This window comes from Diabrotica virgifera, chromosome 1 (assembly GCF_917563875.1).
Source record: "Diabrotica virgifera virgifera chromosome 1, PGI_DIABVI_V3a".
NCBI classification, from domain to species: domain Eukaryota; kingdom Metazoa; phylum Arthropoda; class Insecta; order Coleoptera; family Chrysomelidae; genus Diabrotica; species Diabrotica virgifera.
In genome coordinates this window covers 62508897-62530306 of record NC_065443.1, presented here as the reverse complement: position 1 = coordinate 62530306, position 21410 = coordinate 62508897, and the positions used below count along the sequence as shown (strand labels likewise).

At 34.6% G+C, this 21410-nt stretch overlaps 1 protein-coding gene across 3 annotated transcripts in view; it reads right to left on the bottom strand.

The window, feature by feature from the left end:
• The window catches only part of LOC114329273 (homeobox protein DBX1-B), a 306498-nt gene that overhangs the window by 260946 nt on the left and 24142 nt on the right, over positions 1-21410 (bottom strand). For all 3 annotated transcript variants that reach the window (XM_028278318.2, XM_028278317.2, XM_028278316.2), the window contains exon 2: positions 5086-5441. In XM_028278318.2, the coding sequence (XP_028134119.1) occupies positions 5086-5413 (328 nt within the window). In that variant the 5' untranslated portion in view covers positions 5414-5441. The remainder of the gene's footprint in view (positions 1-5085; positions 5442-21410) is intronic.

The window sequence follows — 21410 nt, the reverse complement described above, 5'->3', positions numbered from 1 at the left end:
CCCAATGTTTTGAAATATAAGCAGTCTGAACCGGCGAAACTTACATCATATAAATAATAAATATACTTATAAGTTTTTTCAAGATTTTCATAAATTTTCAAGATTTTTTGCCAAAAGAAAAGGATCAACATTATTTTAAGCTTTACTTGCTTAATTTTGATACCTGAAACTTGTTAGAAAAAAACAAAAAAAACTTTTTTTAACACTTTAAAAAAGTTGTAATGATTTTTCACCGAAAAGTGCTTAATTTTTTGTTTATGTTGAAATATTTTATTTGGAATTTGTCGAATAAGAATCTACTTTTTATTAGCTCCAGTTCTGCTTATACTGGGTCTACATACTTTATACATACACCATTTTTTTAAATTTTGTATAGGTACCCTATATTTTTTCTAAGAATATTTTTTCGATAAAATACTTAATTTTGGAGTTATTTGCGAAAAACTGTCTAAAAACGTATTTTTTTTAGTGAACATAGTCACTCGCAAATAACTCAAAAAGTATTGATTTAGTGAAAAAACTCGATAGAGCAAAAGTTACTTAGAATGAATCAGTTTATCCATTTCCGCAATTATTGTAAATGTATGTTTTTTCACCCCCGAAGTGGTGGCACTCATACCCAGGGCAAAATCACATATCGACACAATATCCATTTTTTTCTTTGGCAAATTAATGAGAAGTTGTTGCAAAATGTAAAAAAAGAAAATGATCTTTTTTACATTGTCGTAATTTATTTTTGAAGTAATTACTTCCCAAAACAACATAAATATCTGTAAATTTGTTTTAAGTAAATGGTCGCTATAATAAGGGTCCTACTTCTTATGGTCGCCTAGGGCCCCATGATGCCTTAAACCGTCACTGTACCCTCAAGGTGATATCAAATTTTGATTTTTTGTGTGTTTATGTATTAGGCAAGGCCGGTGATAACGGGACTCCAAGCAAGAGATGCACTGCAGGTGGCAAAATAAACTTTTTTTCTGCTGGTCTTGTACTAAATACATACTAATTTAAAGAACTGCTCCAAAACTACTTTGATACCACATCAAAGATTATACAAAAAATGTGAATGGGACATCAGTGATTCTCAGTTCGGGTTTAGGCAAGGTTTAGGAACAAGATTCTCAAGAAACTTGATATAGACCAAAAAGACATAAAAAACTTGTACTGGTATCAAACGGCACAATTAAAAATAGACAATTATATCTCCAAACAGTGCCGTTTTATCCATTGGGCGCTTGGGGCGGGTGCACAGGGGCCCGGGCCCCAGAGTGGCCCGTACGAACGCTTCCCTTTATTAATAACAAGTTAAAGTCCGCTAAATAATCGAGGAACATATTTTTTAAACAGAGAAAAAGACTACGAAATGCCTGCGATTTCTTTATGGTCTGATTTTAAGACTGATAAATAAGAACTGTGACAACTTTTAAACCAAAGAGCTATTCCTTAGAAAATTGTAAAAGAATGTATGAAGCTGGAGACAAAGCTTATTATAAAAGCTTAAATGAAAGCAACTCTTATAGAGTAAAACCCAATGGAGGCGAAGAGAAGTATTAAAGCCGTTTATTGTTACCTGTACAAATTATTTTCAATTGAAAAAAAATAGTTTAAATGATTTTGGATATTTTACCCACTAGAAATATTTGAATAGTTTACTCAAATCTCACGAAGAAAGTAAATTTCATCTGAACGCTATGGTAACATTAATAACAAGATCATCAGTTGGAGTTAGATGGATCATCAGTTAAATTGTAGTTATAGACGCTGGCTTGAAAGAGCAAGTAGAACGCGAAGCTGACTATTGAGTAAAGGTCCTAAGACCTAAGAAGAGTTGTTGCCACCATTAAATTACTTGCTTCTCAAGGACTAGCTTTTCGTTGATCCCATGAGAATTTAACGAGTCGTCATAAGGGAAATTACTTAAGTTGTCTTGTATACTTGGCTTCTGACAACATCTTAGCTCAGTATTTACAGCGGAATGCGTATAAAGAAAAAGGTTTATTTAGCTATCATTCTGACCAAACTTGCAATGAATTCCTGGAAGCGATGAAAACAAAACATGTAGAAACTTTTGACGCTGTAAATGCTTTACTTAAAAACTACGGAAACATATTTTTCCAGTTCAGCAATAATAGAGACAAAAAATCAGCAGTTAGAAGTGAAGCCAAGGCACTGCATAATAAAATGGATACCTTTGAGACAGGTTAACTTGGATACTCTATTGACACTGATTTGGGCAAGGATTTTAAAACGAGTGAATGCAACAAGCATAACGTTAGAATCTGTGCACTTGGACGTGTCAATCGGAGTAGAATTAATGACATTTGAGCTTTGTTGGAGACGTAAGAAATAAATTAAGCAAAATTGAACTAGAAGCCAAAAATATTTTTTCCACCTACCTCTACCGAAAGTATACTTTTCCGGACCTGATTGTAGGGAGCAAAGTTGTACTTTTCCTCCCTAGGGAGGAAAATATTTTTCCTCCCTAGGGAGGAAAAGTAAAAGTGACGTCATAGTATTTCATTCATGAAATATAACTTATTGACGCCCTGTACAATATCTATTTTCTATTAAGTAAGTATCTATACATTTTAACGTATTAACACCCTGTATTTTGCAGAATGGTAAAAACAGTAAATTGTTATTTTGATTTAACAATGTTTACATTAATAATTTGACTTATATTTGACAGTTGACAGTTATATTGTACCTACTTGTTAGTTTTAGTTCTAATAAAATTTGTTGGTTAGTTACATGAATAAATTAAGTAAAAATAAAAAATGACATGTTATTTGAGGAAGGTGGAAAAATCATATGTATAACTTGGGAGTAAAGTACTTTTTCCTCCCTTGAATGATTACTGCCCTCGGCTACGCGTCGGGCAGTAAACTTCATTCTCGGGAGGAAAAGTAGCACTTTCCTCCCTTGTTATACAAATAGCTATTTTGTGAAGGCAATAATCTTAAACATAATCTATAGAACTGGCTTCAAAAAACAAAGAAAAAAACATTTTTCGATGAAGCAGTTGAAAGTGAAACAGTTTTAAAGGGGTAAGAGATATTCAGAATTGAAGTACCTATTTAATGTTATGTGCCACAATATTTCTCAAGATGTTTTAAAGAGAATATAATGCTACAGAGATGTTACATCAGCTGTTATTTTTTTTACTCTAAATAAAGAAGAAGTCAAAAACTGAATTAATATTTTGTGCGAGGAATATAAAAAAGATGTTGATGAAACCAAAGAGAACTTTCATAATGAAATTATTCATTATATAACGTTATGCCAAAATTTCAATAAACATTTGAAAATTTGGTGTCATCCAGGTTGTAAAGGCAACTTTTGATAATGTTTAACTTTACTGAAAGTTTATTTGACGATACCAATTTCCAATACGTCAGGCGAGCGGTCTTTTTTGGCTTTAAAAAGAATAAAGATACACATATTGAAGGTCAAAGGATCAAGAAAACCTAGACGCATTATCACTATCGTCTATCGTATTGTAAAAAATGAAGAAGTGGAGCAACTGAATTTTGATAGTATTAATATGGCAGTTTGCTAATGCCTAGTCCAGAAAAAAAGTGAGCTAATTTTTGTCTTACATATTTTTTAGAATATGTTTTTTTGTTTGTTATGTGATGTTCTGTAGAACTTTCTGTTATTATTTATATTTTTAAATGTATTTTTTGGAATATTTTTTACGTTTGCTATTTTTCTCGTTCGTTTTAAAAATCTTTTTCAATATTTTTAAAACTGTATGGGTTTTACAATAAATGTTTATAGTTAATGCAGGCTAATGCATGTGTTTTTTTGTAAAAAAATTGACAACGAATAGCAATGAAGGGGTCCCTTAACCTCCAGCGCCCAGGGCATGAAGTTAGGTTAAGCTATTTTTCAAGTAGGTATTCTTTTTTGCACACCCTTTCTTGTTCCTTTCATATCCTTCCCGTTATCATAGATTTGTTCTCTAAGCCGTTTTAACTCAAGACCTAACTTTTCCCAATTTGTCAAAATAAGTTCTGTTAAACTTTCACTGGTTGAATCACTAGCTTAAAAAAAACAATAAAAAATTCTACGATACATACCTATTATATTTTGTTCTGGCAATAATTAAAAGCGGCAACAACTCTTATCGTCAATTCGAGCTGTTCAATATAACGTACGTCTGGGGTACAATCGGCGATTATCGAAAAATATTTGGCAATTTTTGCTATTTCGACAATTTTGTTTAAAATAATGTTACCCATTAAACTTATCAATTCATCTTGCCTACTCTTGCTTAAATAAGTCACAAACCATGTATCGGACTCTCTTTGAACTATCATGATATGTTCTTCCATTACTGGATGAAACTCAGAGAGCAATGATTGTACTAACTTAAAAAAGTATCCGTTATTAGGTTGAAACAAATGATCAGTTGTTCCACGAAAAGCTAAACATTGTGAGGCTAAAAGTATAATTCTTTTCAAAACTTCTCTGCAATAATGTTGAATTATCCATTGTTATATTAGATTTTACTGATTATGCCGCCCCCTTGTGATGCCGCCTGATGCGGCTGCCTCACCGCATCATAGCACCGCACGGCCCTGTTTATCATGTTTAAAGCCAAATTGTGAGATTTAAAAATATCAGGCGAAGGCGCTAAGTGTCAGTCATGCACAGAGCGAATATATGCAAACATACCTACACTCAACTTATAACTGGGATAATCAGTATAGAGTATAATGGAAAGATAGTATTTCAATGGTCATAAAAGAAACAAACAAAAAAAAAAGAGAAAAATCAAAGAAGCATCTCTCAACAGAATATAGCAGGCTATGGTTATGGTTATGATTACTAAAAGAAGAAGACAGTAAAAATAATTCCGATAGCAATATCCATAGAAAATCATCACCTACAATTTATACGTTTCGTACTTTTGCCTTTGGAAGACCAAGATTTTTACGGCGATTTTTTAAATGTTGAGGACTGTAGCTAATACCAACTTCTTTTAAACTGAACTACTGGACAATACAAATAATAGTTAATTTATAAATACTTATATATATATCTTTCTGATAAAATGAAAATACATATCAAAATACTTACTTGGCCTTGTGGGGAATGGTCGAATCGGTTGCATGGTGTAACCGCCTGTTGCACTGCTGGTTCCAAAGATGTGTCCCGCCAAGTACTCAGGAATGTCACTGATCTGCGAACATCCTGAAGAACCTACTTTACAACATCGATAAATGGAAGATACACAGTCAGAACATGGAATCGCGATTGTCGGAGTTGGTTTTGTAATTCCTTTAGGATAATTATCTGTTGGAAGGATTTCATTGGAGAGAAGTTGATCTATTCCAAATTTTAGTTTTATAGGTTGTTTTTCTGATGCTGGTATTTTTAATAAGAGGTTGTTTTGGAGAGTGTCCATGGTTTCAGAAGGTGCATCTGTTCTTACTCTGTAAAAATATATTATTGATAAACAAAAATATGTTAAGACAATTAAAGAAAAAAGTTTGTTTACATTATTATGTATATTCTTGGAAAATAACCATCGAATAAATACTTATCTAGTAGAAACCCGAAGCACAGAAACCTGGAAATTGATAAACATTTTGAGAAAAGAAAAGATTAAAGACATAATACGGAGCATAAAACCTGAAAACTGGGAAGAGTATTTCAAAGAATTTGTGATAGAGAAGAGAGTCGAATTTCAACAACATGGAAACCAAAACAAAAATAGAATTGCAATAGTAGGCTCGCCAATAAGATTAAAAACAGAAGAAATTAGAAATGTATGTAAACAGCTGAAGAGGAACAAAGCACCTGAACCAGGGGATAATATCCGGAGAATTGTTTAGGTACGGAACGAACAAATTGTACAAACATCTTCGGCAACTATTTCAAGAATGCATAAACACAAGCGAAACTCCTATGGAATGGAAATATCATATCTCAGTACTATACATAAAAACAGTGGCGGCCGGTAAGGTAGTGCCATGGAGCCATGGCACTACCTTATTTTTATGCAGAAATATATTCTTTTTATCTTTAAACCGTTTTAATGCCTGTTAATTTTATTGTGTGTATTTCTTTTTTCTTTATAAATTATATAAAATCTGGCAACTGTGTAGTGTAATACAACCCTCGTCACTCACAGCAGACGGAATGATCGTGCCAAATGCTTATGTGGCTCGTCTGAAAAGAGAAATATTTTACGGGCATTCTATGTGTGTACGTGACAGAGATAGAGCTATATTGCCCTTTTAATATACGTTTAAATGAGACTATTCGTGCCTGGCTCGACTAATATTTTTTTACTATGATAATAGTGGATAGTGGATCGTAGATCCAAAAAGATTGTCGTACAGGGTAGTAATTAAATTTTCGAGTTTCTTTACACGCTCGCTCGCTCGTTTTTGTATTTATAATTATTACATTTTTAATTATTAAACTTTTTATTATAAATAATTATATTTTTACATAATTGAAAATTTTTTAATTTTTAATAAAACCCAAGTTAAATTCAGCTTATCGTGATAGTCTAATTAAACACAATGAACAAGTGAATAAGAATAGATATGTTTCGAATCAAATTATAAATTGCATCCATATTATAATATGTATATGTAATATGTTTTGTGGAGCTTTCAAGTTAGTTTATATTCAGAAAATAGAGGCATCTTTAAGGAACTATTCAATTTTAGCCGAATTAGACAACGACTTAGGTTCATATTCAAAGTTCCAAATCTTTTAAAGGTAGGTACCTCAAAACAACCCAAAATGAACTCCTTCAGTGCCTGTTAGATGTTTATCGCGAGGAAATAAGGAAATAAATTGAAAATTATCTTTGTGTTGCAGTGATTGAACGATGAAACGACAGACGTCGCTGGTGAATTTCAGTTAGTTATAGTTTTCCAATATTTGTGTAAAGGGCGATAAGTTAAGGGATTTTGGAGATTTTACTTGCTGGACGAGCATGATGTCAAATCAATCACTGAATGCATTTTAAATGTTTAAATTTCTTGACACCCCAGAAAATGGTATATACCTATTATGTACATAATGTAAAAGTATCCGTAACTATATTTTTAAATTTCTGTTTTATACCTTTTTTGACAATATCGTGAACCCGTCACTAAAAATTTAGGCAGCTGCCCGAATTCTGGCACAACCTACTTACAAGTGATACGAGCCGCCACTGCATAAAAATGGTGATAAAAACAAGTGAATGGTATCAAGGAATGGAAAAGTTTTGAAGAATCGAATCGAGAAATAATGTTTAGATTTTGTAGCAGAAGAATTTGAAATGTGGCTGCACAAACGTACACTAAAAATAGCATTGCTTGATTACATCAAATGTAGAAAGATGGCCCATCTTGGACACGTAGTAAAGGGAGACCGATATAATATTCTTCAACTTCTTATGATAAGTAAAATCTAAGGATGCAGAGGAATTGGTAGAAAACGGGCCCCTTGGTTGAAGAATATCAGGGAGTGGACAGGAATAGAGCAATTATTTAGAATAGCCCGAGACAGAGACAGTTTTGCCATGTTAATCACCAACGTCAACGTTGATAGGGTACGTTAAGAAGAAGAAGCAGAAGAATAAGCAGGATTTAATACGGGTTGATTCACTATTGACCACATTTTCTACTTAACCCAAATAATATAAAAAAAGATGTCACGGAATCAAGAAATTCATGTTGTTCGTCGACCTACGTAAAGCCTACGGATAACGTTCCGCTGAAGAAGCTGTGGCAATCAATGGAAAGCACGAATTTTAATATATAACTAATAATAGCCGTCACAAAATTAAAACAGGGACACAAATAACAACAGGGATTGATTGTTCAATCCTTCAATCAGAAAAATTGAAGCAAGGATTTTGCCTGACCCTCACTTTATTTAAAACATACCTCGAAAGTACTTTAAAAAGTTGAAAACAAAAACGTAGAACAATGTGGTTACCACTGATTAACTGTATGGTATACATATATCAACTTTGCAGACGATCAAGTAATATTGACGCAAGATTATGACGATTTAAATAAACTATATTTCCCGAAAATTAATTGTACCATATATGGGGTGGCCCAGCTCCTTGATAATCGAGCCATTTTTCAAAATTTGAAATTTTTCGCGAGCCGCAATTAAACAATTATTTAAAAAGTGTAAAAAAGTTATTTAATTTTCTCATACTGTTTGGACTACACGAACTTTAAAGTGAAATAAAATGGTTCACATCGTTGTTTCAAATACGCAAATAATTCTACAAGCAGACTTTACTAATTCAGAATACTTCAATTCTTCATCATCCTTCCATCTTTTTCTGGGACGGCCAACTGATCTTCTATTACCGTCTCTCAAAAAACACTGTCTTTAACACTCTGTCTTCCTCTGATCTTACCACACGACCTGCCCATCTTATCTTAGCTTTTATATATCTTATGATGTTTTCAGTACAGTCATCAATTCAGCTTTGAGGCGCCTTCCCCACTCTTCTGCCAATTCATCTCTTTGAGGGACAAATATCATTCTGAGAACTTTCCTTTCAAACACCAGCACCTTATTTTTTTCCCGCTGATGTAGAGTCTATGTTTCACTCCTATATGTAACAATTGGGCGAATAATTGACATACAGTGTTAATTTAGATTGACTTTTTAGTAGCTTAGATCTTAATAATGATGATAGGGAGTATGATGCTCTGTTCCACGCAGTTATTCTTTCTGAGATCTCTTTTTGTATATGGTTGACAAGTGTGGTTGTCATCTGTGATTACTGCCCCTAGATATTTAAACTCTTTTACTACTCCGAAGTTGTGGTAATTAATAGTTATGTTCTGCCTAACTCTTGGTTTTGGATTTTTGGTTACTTTCATGTTTTTCGTCTTCTCTTCATTTATTCGAAGGCCCAGACTACCTGTTCTTTCCACTAGTTGTGAAAACACCTCTTTCACGTCTCTTATAGAATGAGCGCCTGCACCTAGATCATCAGCAAAGGCCAACAATAGTTTTGATCCTCGATTTGCAAATCCCTCTGTCAGTTCAGATGATATTTTACTTATTACCTATTCTAAGATCAAATTAAATAGCAACGATGATAAGGGGTCTCCTTGTCAAGTCTAATATTACAAAGTCTTTTATATTTTTGTTGCCAATCATTTAAGTCATTTTAAACACAAAAATTAAAAGTAATTCAGGTACATGTATTGAGAGCCACAAATAATCCTTCAAAGAGCCACATGTGGCCCGCGAGGCACAGTTGGGCCACCCCTGAATATAGGGTCTAGAAGTGAATAAAAATAAAACCAAATACTTGTGCATTTCAGGAGAACAAAAAGATCTCATATTATACGACATGACCACGATAAAGCACTGCTGCGACTACCAAATATCTAGGACACTAGACAAAGCCATAAGAAAAACAAATGCGTCAGATAGACAGCCATTACAACGTTAAACAGGCAGTGACGGTTTAAGGCATTATGGGGCCCTAGGCGGCCATACGAAGTAGGCCCCTTTATAGTGACCATTTACTTAAAACAAATTTACAGATATTTATGTTGTTTTGGGAAATAGTTACGCCAAAAACAAGTTACGACAATGTAAAAAGATCATTTTTCTTTTTTATACATTTCGCAATAACTTCTCATTAGTCTATTAAAAGAAAAAAGGGATATTGTGTCAATATGTGATTTTGCCCTGGGTATGAGAGCCACCCCTTCGGGGGTGAAAAAACATGCATTTAAAATAAGTGCGGAAATGGATAAACTGATTAATTCTAAGTAACTTTTGTTCTATTGAGTTTTTTTACTAAATCAATACTTTTTGAGCTATTTGCGAGTGAATATCTTCATTTTTCAACAAAAAAAGCACGTCTTCAGACGGTTTTCCGCAAAAACCTAAATTAAGTGTTTTATCGAAAAAATATTCTTAGAAAAAATATAGCGTAAACAAAATTAAAAAAAAAATAGTTTATGTATGAAGTATGTAGACCCAGTATAAGCAGAACTGGAGCTAATGAAAAGTAGATTATTATTCGACACATTCCAAATCAAATATTTCAACGTAAATAACTCAAAAATGAAGCAATTATCTATGAAAACATCACAACTTTTTTAAAGTGTTAAAAAAGTTTTATTTTTGTTTTTTTTAAACAAGTTGTAAGTATCAAAATTAAGCAAGTAAAGCTTAAAATAATGTTGATTCCTTTTTTTGGCAAAAAAATCTTGACCATTTATGAAAATCTTGAAATAACTTATACGTATATTATTTATATGATCTGTAAGTTTCACCTGTTCTCAGTACTTATATTTCAAAAGATTGGGATTTAAAGTAATACAAATTTTTTGAAATTTTGAAAAAAATATCTTTTTCCGCAAATCGCCAGGAAATTTTGACATTCCTGTCAAAATTTCTTGAAGAAAAAGTCAGGACTTCCTTACTGTAAGGAAATGTCATTTCCTTACTGTAAGGAAATGATATTTCCGTACAGTTGTTAGTGTTCTACATAAATGATAAAAAGTTTGACAATTCAACCTCAATACGTTTCCATAGTAACCCAAGTAATTTTATTAGGAATTTCAAAGCACCATTTATTTGGGAATAAAATTATCGCGTTTTTTTTAAATCAATCAATATCTGTCGAATTTTAAACGATTTGCGGAAAAATAGTATGTTTACCTCGTAGGAAAAGCCACATTCCTGGACTCTGTGTTGCTAAGTCTCGGCTTGCGCCTCGACTTAGCAATCTTCGCAGTCGTCCAGGAATGTTAAGCTTTTCCTACCCGGTAAACAATGTACTATTTTTTTAAAATGACTTTATTAGTGGTAGCAAAAATCTTAAAGAGTAAAAAAATGTAGGTTTTGCTTTTCTTAATATTTCAAATTTTTGATTTTTTGAAAGATAAAAATTGGTTAAGATATGACTGTTCAAAATTTGCATACCCTGGGTAGAGAATTTTTCATTTATTAAAAAATCAATAAATGAAAATAGTTTCTATCCTTGTGGGATCGGTTCTCACCGGAGGGACCGCAGACGTTTAGATACAATTAGCGTCTCTTTGCAAAAACAATGACGACTTTGCTAAGTAACAAGACATTTACTCAACACACCCACTACCCATTACACTAGGTACTGTACCATGCCAATGGCCATTATTTGTCGAGGCATTAAGCCAAATAAAGAAAATGGCATACACTCGTGATTAGTAACTTGTTCAAGCCCTTTCTACTACAGCCTTTTTATAAATAAGCACTTTATACCGATAAACTTACAGAGCATATAAACAATACATAAGTAAAGTAGCTTGTGAAGCGGTACGGATTACTTTCATTTTGGGATGCTAATTAGGGGGTTATTTTCACTAGTTTCTTTTTACCCAAAGAATGGGATCAACTTTATTCTGAGCGAAGTATCTTGCTTACTTTTATGCTAGAAATTTTTTAAAAAACAAGAATAATGCTTTTTTAAACATTTAAACAAGTTATGATGAGTTTTCCATGAAAAATGCTTAATTTTTTGATTATTTTACGTTTTAATATTCGATTTGGAATTTGACGAATTAGAACCTACTTTTCATTAGCTACAATTCTGCTTCTACTGGGTCTAAAGACTGCACACATACCCCATTTTTTCAATGTTTTAAAAGCTATATTTTTGCTAAGAATATTGTTTCGAGAAAATACTTACTTTTTGAGTTATTTGCGAAAAACCGTCTAAAAATGTGTTATTTTTTATTGAAAAATGAAGATATTCACTTGCAAATAACTCGAAATGTATTGACTTAATGTAAAAACTCTACTGAACAAAATTTGCTTAGAATTAGTCAGTTTATCTACTTCCGGGCGTATTTTGACGGTATATTTTTTCACCTCCGAGAAGGAGTGGACTCAACCGTAAAGCAAAGACACACATTGGCACAATATCACTTTTTTCTTTGACATGTTAGCTATGCTTATAACAAATTTCATGTCAATCCAAGCTCTTGTTTCAAATCCCACGGTCCTTTAAAATCCGGAGGTTTTGCAATATTTTACCGTGAGTGAATGAACTATGATGCCCATCGGTGGGTAGAAATTGAAAAAAAAATACGTACCATACCAAAATAATTACCAGCTTCTAAACAAAATTTTCTTGCAAAATTGATTACCAAATTGAGGGAATGATTAGAACATGGAATAGAAAAATGCCTTTGAAGATTACTGCTTAATTTAATTATTTATATGGGAAATAAGCCACAATTAAAATGAAAAAAATAATTTTATTAACGTTTCGACGCCCAAATCGGGTGCCGTTGTCAAAATACAAAATATTACTAAAATAAACTAAAGTGTTGTTGCTAAGCAAAAAAAATTCTTCTAATAATTTATTTAATCTCACTCATTTATATTGGCAATTCAGACATATATTATACATTTTAAAGTAGAAGACTTTAAAATGATATTGCCAATATTTTATGAGTTGCGTTCCTGGGACGACTTACTGAAAGATAGTTCATTCGATTACATGAAATTAACCCCAACTCAAGAATATCCGTCATAAAAAATTATAGCATGTGATATGTCTTTAAAAAGACAACCAAATGCAACGACAGTAAAATTCTCGCGTTAGAGACTTCATAGTAAATCACAAGGGAAAACCAGGAAAAACCCTGTGATACTATCCCGACATCGTAAGTATTTGGTCTTACATTAATTTACTCTCAAAAAATAATACCAAATTCTGACTTGTAACATGTTTAAATTATAAATATTATTAATAATACTAGATAATATATAAGTAATACTAAAATATAAAATATGTACTAGCTCGATATTATTGACTTACTAATCTTGGTATTTTCTTTCTATTGACTTCCTCTTTCAGTATGGGTAACCACATCCTACTGCATTCTACCGAGGAATTTGCGACACAATTGGTTTCATTTAGCATAATTAGAGCCGCTTCTTTGATTTTTCTCTTTTTACTATCTGATTCTTTCAGGACTATACTTGAATCTCTCCACTGAACTCTATGTTCATTATCCCATGCGTGTTGACATATTTGAGATCTCTCAAATTCTCTATTTTTAATATAAGATTGATGTTCACTTATTCTAACGTCTAATGGTCTTGATGTCTCACCTAAATAAAATTGTTCGCATTCACAAGGTATTTTATAAATGCAATTTTTTGTTCTTTCTTGATCATTGTTAGGTTTAGTTTTAGATAGAATAGATCTCAATGTGTTTGTTGTTTTGAATGTTGTTGAAATGTTGAATTTATTTCCTATTGTTTTAAGTTTCTCGGATAGTCCTTTTATATATGGTATTGATATTTTTCTCGTATTATTTCTGGTGAATGTTGTAGGATCCCGTTCTAAGTTGTTCTGTTCCATTCAATAATTTTTTCATTCAATAAAAAATGCCACAAGGAAATAGCTTCAGAACAACTGCTTAATTTGTCTTGAAGTCGGTTGTATCTTCCTGATATTTGACAGAAGACAAAGCAAAAAACGGAGTTTAATTGGAAATCATAAATTAACCATTCTCTTTTTTTGTCTCAGTTAGCCCTATTTGAATTTTTTAACATTTTAAATTTTTTTTTAATTATTGTTTAACTAATTCAATATTAATTCATGCATTTGTGTGGGATGCGGGCCCATCAAGTGCCCGGGCCCCAGGCGGCCGCCTAGTCCGCCTAATGGTTAATCCGACACTGTAAACAGGATTTTATGAGACCAATCCATCAGCAAAGAAAACAAAAAGAGGATATATGAGACTATAGTGAACAGTATCACTCTACACAGCTGCGGCCACTGAAAGAAAGAACACTGGCAACACTGAGCGCAACGAAAGTTAATTTTTGAAGAAGAGCATCAGAAAAATCTAAAAGAGAAATGATTACCAACAATCACGGATGACTTATCGACAAACAACTTATCTGGTTCGGACACACACAAAGATAGGATGAAGGAAATAATACTAAAACGGCAACCAGAAGGAAGGAGAAAACGAGGTAGATCGAGAAAAATGTGTAGCGAAGGAATAGACAAAGAGCTGAGAGAAAGAAACATAGATGGGGACCTATGGAACAACCGGCGGATAACGTTATCAAATTAGCCGACATGTAATAGTAGTAGTACAGTAACCTAAATTAATATCCAGGTAAACTTTGAGAATGATTATTCTGGAGACTTGTAGAGCTATTTACAGTGCATTAAAAACCCGGTTTATATGACGAAACCTGTAAAAAAGATGACAAACTCTGAGAAGCATTACTGACGAGCCATAAAACTGCAGTTTAGCTCGCCTGGCCTTCATACTAAAATGGTCTTTACACTTAAAAAAATGATTACCTCCTTCATGAGACTTTTTTATTCAGGACAACTTTTCTAATACCGAAAATTTTCGAGAGGTTGTAACTATAAGCCGATCACAAAATTTTACGAAAACCTCCAAAAAATAAAGGAAGGATGAAGATTTGGGAATAGTTAGTTGAAATTGTCTATTATTATATAAGAAAAAGTTTACAATTCTACATCCCCTCCATTTTACAAAAATTGGGAAATACGGGGTGAAAAATATTTTCTCGGGGGTGAAAAAATAACCGTTCAAAATAAGTCCGAAATTGTATAAAATGATACTAATTCTAAGTAACTTTTGTTCTATATAGTTTTTTCACTAATTTAATACTTAACGAGTTATTTGCGAGTGAATATGTTCATTTTTAACAAAAAAAAAACATTTTTTTGGACGGTTTTTCGCAGATGCCTCAAAAAGTGAGTATTTTAGCGAAAAATATATTCTTAGCAAAAAAATAGGCTATAAAAAACTGAAAAAAACGGTGTAGGCATGAGGTCTGTAGACCTAGTACAAGCAGAGTTGTAGCTATTGAAAAGTAGGTTCTTCTTCGTCAAATTCCAAATCGAATATTTCAATTTGAAATAACCCAAAAACGAAGCTCTTTTTGGGGAAAATTATTTACAACTTTTTTAAAGTGTTTAAAAAAAGGTTTATTTTTATTTTTTAAAAAACTTCTAACATTAAAAGTAAGTGAGTTACGGTCAAAATATTAGTGACGTTGAAAAAGTAACTATTCGTTACAAAGTACTCGTTACTTACGAATACCGAAACTAACGATTACTATACAGAGAGGCAAATCGTTACTTTGATTACTGTGATTAATTCGTACCAATCGTATCAGAGCGAGTACGTATTTGGCTATTGTACCTACAATCAGTTGATATCGGAATTATACCGGTATTCCACGAGTGTTCGGTATCAGTACAGTTAACTGAAATTTTACCTATGAAGGGCGAAGGCTATGAAGAGTTTTACAGGATTACAGGGCGCTGAGAAGTAGCTGAAACAGAGGGAGGTAAACCATTTAACAAAGCATGCACCCAGGAACAGATGTCTATACGATAAAATACGATTTGTCGAGGTAGATAATTCACAGATGTTTGTTCCTTTGAAAATAAAAATGCAACACATGACTGTGATCATCAACTTTAATTTTACATGTAGGTATGGCATTGTTTTTATTAGGCCAGGTCATTTAACACTAAAAACACAGGAGTAAATCTATTTTTAAATTTAGTAGGTACCTAGAGAGCTGCATTGTATTTAGGATTAGGATGACGTCTGGAAAAAAGTCTACAATCTAAAAATGGGTGGAAATGCATTATTACATTTTAAAGTGTATAAAACGCATCGAAAAATGCATAAACATGTTAAAATCAGTATACTAAGGGCCTGATTTTCTTATTTCGTGGTATTTGGGGTCACTGAACATGAATATGTAATCAGAACTGACTTCCCAAGCACCTGGGTGCCCAGGGTTACTGCTAAGGTACGTCATCTAGAGTTTCGAGGGTTTGTTTTTGGCACTTAATTGATGCAAACAGATTACTCGAGATTACTGATATTGTGGAGCAGCAATGACAGAACAATTAACAACATTAATTAACAAAATCATAAAATACCGGAAGAATGGAGAACAAGCGAACTAATTCTACTTTTCAAAAAGGAGATAAAAGCAGCCAGAAAACTACAGAGGTATCAACTTGTTAAATACTACCCTAAAACTTACAACTAAATTTTTACAAGACCTAATGAATCATAGGATAAGTTTAGCAGATGCACAACAGGGATTTCGTACTGGAAGATCGTGTAACGATGCAATATTCGTCATAAAGCAAATTACTTAGAAATCACTTACTTAGGACTTAGAGTCAGGGGTGGGCAAAAGCCGGCCCGCGGGCCCGATCTGGCCCTTTTGATTACTTAATCCGGCCCGTTGACAAATCCCGCAAGCAATTTTTGTATCTCCTTTTCTTCGCCAAAAACATTAGCGTATGCAAAAAGTACGTACGCGGTGTCGTCCTCCGGCCCGGGAGACATTTTGAAAATTTCATTTTGGCCCGCGTTTAATAGACCAGCATTTCTATGTCTGATTGACTTGAAGAAAGCATTTGACAGAGTAGAGTTAAGACTCACAGATGTAATCCATCTTCTGTATAATAGAGAATTTCCCTTAGATATCATAAAAACTATTGAAAAAATCTACAATAACAACAAAATGGAAGTCAGAATAGATAGACAACTTACAGAATCTATAGATACAGGCAGCGGAATAAGACAGGGAGACTCATTGAGTCCTATGCTCTTCAATTTAATCATGGATGAATGTTTATGTACTTTTGAATGCCATTTTATACTGCAATTATGCATTTCCACCCATTATTCTATTGAAAACTTTTCCTGTTTCACTATTTCCCTAAAAATCATTTATTTTTCCTAAATGCCTTGGTCTATGTGCATTTTATTGTTATGATCCAAAAATCTAAAATAATATTTGCCCGGGCCAAAAAAATAGTAGAATTTATAAAAAAATTCATTTTTAATTATTAATTAGTCTGGACAAAATTTTGTCGGGCACCCTTGTTTTTAATAATTTTTAACATGATAGATTACATATCATTTTTTAATTTCTATCCATTAAATAGATCGGTGAAGGTCGTTGTTATATCGGATCTTATACGAAATACTGAGGAATGCAATTCTCGATATGATTACCTCAGGTAAACCTCTACTCAAATACAAAAGTAATCATAGTAATCAAAATATCCTACTAATACAAAATATGTACTGGGAAATGCGATTCTAATTTAATAAAACCGAAGGGCGCCTGTGCTAGTTTTGCAGGCGGGCACCTTATACCCTAGCACCGGTACTGATTAACTGTACTCAAATACAAAAGTAATCATAGTAATCAAAATATCCTACTAATACCAAATATGTACTGAGAAATGCGATTCTCCATATGATTACCGGCACTCAAATACAAAAGTAACAAAGTAATCAAAGTAACGAATACTGTAAATGATTACTTTATACAAAAATAACGATTTGTAACGATTACTCAAAAGTAACTATAATCAACATCACTACAAAATATTGCTGGTCTTTTTTATTTTTTGCTAAAAAATCGCAAAAATCACCCCCTAATTAGCTTCCCAAATAAATTTAATCGTTACCGCTTCACAAGTTACTTTACTTATATATTGTTTATATTATCTATAAATTTCATTGGTTCAAAGTACATACTCATTTTTGAAAAAAACTGGGTTTAAAATAAAACATTTTTTTTAATTTTGAAAAAAAAATGGAATTTTTTCTGGAATTAACTTAAAAATTATTAGTAATACCAAAAATCTCAAAGAGTAATAAAATGTTTGTTTTGCTTTTCTGAATATTTTTGATTTTTTTGTTTTTTTTTTGTTAGACAAGAATTGGTTATGATATGGCTGTTCAAAATTTGCCTAAACTCGTGATTAGTTACTCGTTCAAGACATTTTAACTACAGCTTTTTCAAAAATAAGCACTTTGAACCGATTAAATTTACAGATCATATAAATAATACATAAGCAAAGTAACTTGTCAAGTGATAATGATAAAATTTATTTGTGATGCTAATTAGGGGTGATTTTCGCGATTTTTTTTACCAAAAAATAAAAGGGACCAACAATATTTTGAGCGTAACTCACTTACTTTTAATGTCAGAAGTTTTTTTAAAAAACAAAGATAACCCTTCTTTTAAACACTTTAAAAAAGTTGAAATAAATTTTCCCCCAAAAGTGCTCCGTTTTTGGGTTATTTCACATTGAAATATTCGATTTGGAATTTGACGAAGAAGAACGTACTTTTCATTAGCTACAACTCTGCTTCCACTGGGTATACAAACCTCATGCATACACCATTTTTTTCAGTTTTTTATACGCTATATTTTTGCTAAGGATATTTTTGTCGCTAAAATACTTACTTTTTGAGTTATCTGCGAACAACCGTCCAAAAACATGTTTTTTTTTTGTTAAAAATGAACATATTCACTCACAAATAACTCGAAAAGTATTGACTTAGCGAAGAACCTCTATAGAACAAAAGTTGTTTAGAATTTGTCATTGTATCCAATTCCGGGTCTTATTTTGAATGTACATATATTTTTCACCTTCGAGAAGGAGGATGGATGTATGTTTTTGTAAAATGGAGGGGATGTAGAATTGTAAACTTTTTCTTATATAATAATAGACAATTTCAACTACCTATTCCTAAATTTTCATCCTTCCTTTATTTTTTTTTTTTGGTCAAATTGTCTTTTGATCGGGCTATATAGACGTTTCCAAACTTTGGTGCGTCCTACAACTGGAGTACCCTGAGTACCCGAGTAATAATATTACCAGTTAATTGCCAACCACCCCCAATTGCTACCCTCTCCCCGCCCCCAACTCATAAGGGGTAGCACCATGGAGCCTCATAAATGGTGATTTAGATTGTTTGATAAAATACTTTAAAATTTACTGGTACAATTGGTCGTTTTAAGGTTACTCCAGTTGTCGGACTCACCAAAGTTTAGAAACCTCTCTATTGATGAAACGTCCCTCTTAGTGGAGTCACTGAAGGTTTTAACCTCAGATTTCGTTGAACCTTCATCGGTTTTCATGAAAATTGGTGAGTAGTTAGAAGATACTTCAAGGAACAAAGGTGATATGATGCCAACTTGCGCTTTTACCCTGGGGATGGATGCCACCCAGGGCCCCCGTAAGGGTAACTGGCGCCTGTGTGCAAAAAAGGATTTAGGCGCCCCTTAGGCATTTTGGATTATGTTTTTTTATTTATTTTTTGAAGGTAGGTAGGTAGGTAGGTAGGTAGGTAGGTAGGTAGGTAGGTAGGTAGGTAGGTAGGTAGGTAGGTAGGTAGGTAGGTAGGTAGGTAGGTAGGTAGGTAGGTAGGTAGGTAGGTAGGTAGGTAGGTAGGTAGGTAGGTAGGTAGGTAGGTAGGTAGGTAGGTAGGTAGGTAGGTAGGTAGGTAGGTAGGTAGGTAGGTAGGTAGGTAGGTAGGTAGGTAGGTAGGTAGGTAGGTAGGTAGGTAGGTAGGTAGGTAGGTAGGTAGGTAGGTAGGTAGGTAGGTAGGTAGGTAGGTAGGTAGGTAGGTAGGTAGGTAGGTAGGTAGGTAGGTAGGTAGGTAGGTAGGTAGGTAGGTAGGTAGGTAGGTAGGTAGGTAGGTAGGTAGGTAGGTAGGTAGGTAGGTAGGTAGGTAGGTAGGTAGGTAGGTAGGTAGGTAGGTAGGTAGGTAGGTAGGTAGGTAGGTAGGTAGGTAGGTAGGTAGGTAGGTAGGTAGGTAGGTAGGTAGGTAGGTAGGTAGGTAGGTAGGTAGGTAGGTAGGTAGGTAGGTAGGTAGGTAGGTAGGTAGGTAGGTAGGTAGGTAGGTAGGTAGGTAGGTAGGTAGGTAGGTAGGTAGGTAGGTAGGTAGGTAGGTAGGTAGGTAGGTAGGTAGGTAGGTAGGTAGGTAGGTAGGTAGGTAGGTAGGTAGGTAGGTAGGTAGGTAGGTAGGTAGGTAGGTAGGTAGGTAGGTAGGTAGGTAGGTAGGTAGGTAGGTAGGTAGGTAGGTAGGTAGGTAGGTAGGTAGGTAGGTAGGTAGGTAGGTAGGTAGGTAGGTAGGTAGGTAGGTAGGTAGGTAGGTAGGTAGGTAGGTAGGTAGGTAGGTAGGTAGGTAGGTAGGTAGGTAGGTAGGTAGGTAGGTAGGTAGGTAGGTAGGTAGGTAGGTAGGTAGGTAGGTAGGTAGGTAGGTAGGTAGGTAGGTAGGTAGGTAGGTAGGTAGGTAGGTAGGTAGGTAGGTAGGTAGGTAGGTAGGTAGGTAGGTAGGTAGGTAGGTAGGTAGGTAGGTAGGTAGGTAGGTAGGTAGGTAGGTAGGTAGGTAGGTAGGTAGGTAGGTAGGTAGGTAGGTAGGTAGGTAGGTAGGTAGGTAGGTAGGTAGGTAGGTAGGTAGGTAGGTAGGTAGGTAGGTAGGTAGGTAGGTAGGTAGGTAGGTAGGTAGGTAGGTAGGTAGGTAGGTAGGTAGGTAGGTAGGTAGGTAGGTAGGTAGGTAGGTAGGTAGGTAGGTAGGTAGGTAGGTAGGTAGGTAGGTAGGTAGGTAGGTAGGTAGGTAGGTAGGTAGGTAGGTAGGTAGGTAGGTAGGTAGGTAGGTAGGTAGGTAGGTAGGTAGGTAGGTAGGTAGGTAGGTAGGTAGGTAGGTAGGTAGGTAGGTAGGTAGGTAGGTAGGTAGGTAGGTAGGTAGGTAGGTAGGTAGGTAGGTAGGTAGGTAGGTAGGTAGGTAGGTAGGTAGGTAGGTAGGTAGGTAGGTAGGTAGGTAGGTAGGTAGGTAGGTAGGTAGGTAGGTAGGTAGGTAGGTAGGTAGGTAGGTAGGTAGGTAGGTAGGTAGGTAGGTAGGTAGGTAGGTAGGTAGGTAGGTAGGTAGGTAGGTAGGTAGGTAGGTAGGTAGGTAGGTAGGTAGGTAGGTAGGTAGGTAGGTAGGTAGGTAGGTAGGTAGGTAGGTAGGTAGGTAGGTAGGTAGGTAGGTAGGTAGGTAGGTAGGTAGGTAGGTAGGTAGGTAGGTAGGTAGGTAGGTAGGTAGGTAGGTAGGTAGGTAGGTAGGTAGGTAGGTAGGTAGGTAGGTAGGTAGGTAGGTAGGTAGGTAGGTAGGTAGGTAGGTAGGTAGGTAGGTAGGTAGGTAGGTAGGTAGGTAGGTAGGTAGGTAGGTAGGTAGGTAGGTAGGTAGGTAGGTAGGTAGGTAGGTAGGTAGGTAGGTAGGTAGGTAGGTAGGTAGGTAGGTAGGTAGGTAGGTAGGTAGGTAGGTAGGTAGGTAGGTAGGTAGGTAGGTAGGTAGGTAGGTAGGTAGGTAGGTAGGTAGGTAGGTAGGTAGGTAGGTAGGTAGGTAGGTAGGTAGGTAGGTAGGTAGGTAGGTAGGTAGGTAGGTAGGTAGGTAGGTAGGTAGGTAGGTAGGTAGGTAGGTAGGTAGGTAGGTAGGTAGGTAGGTAGGTAGGTAGGTAGGTAGGTAGGTAGGTAGGTAGGTAGGTAGGTAGGTAGGTAGGTAGGTAGGTAGGTAGGTAGGTAGGTAGGTAGGTAG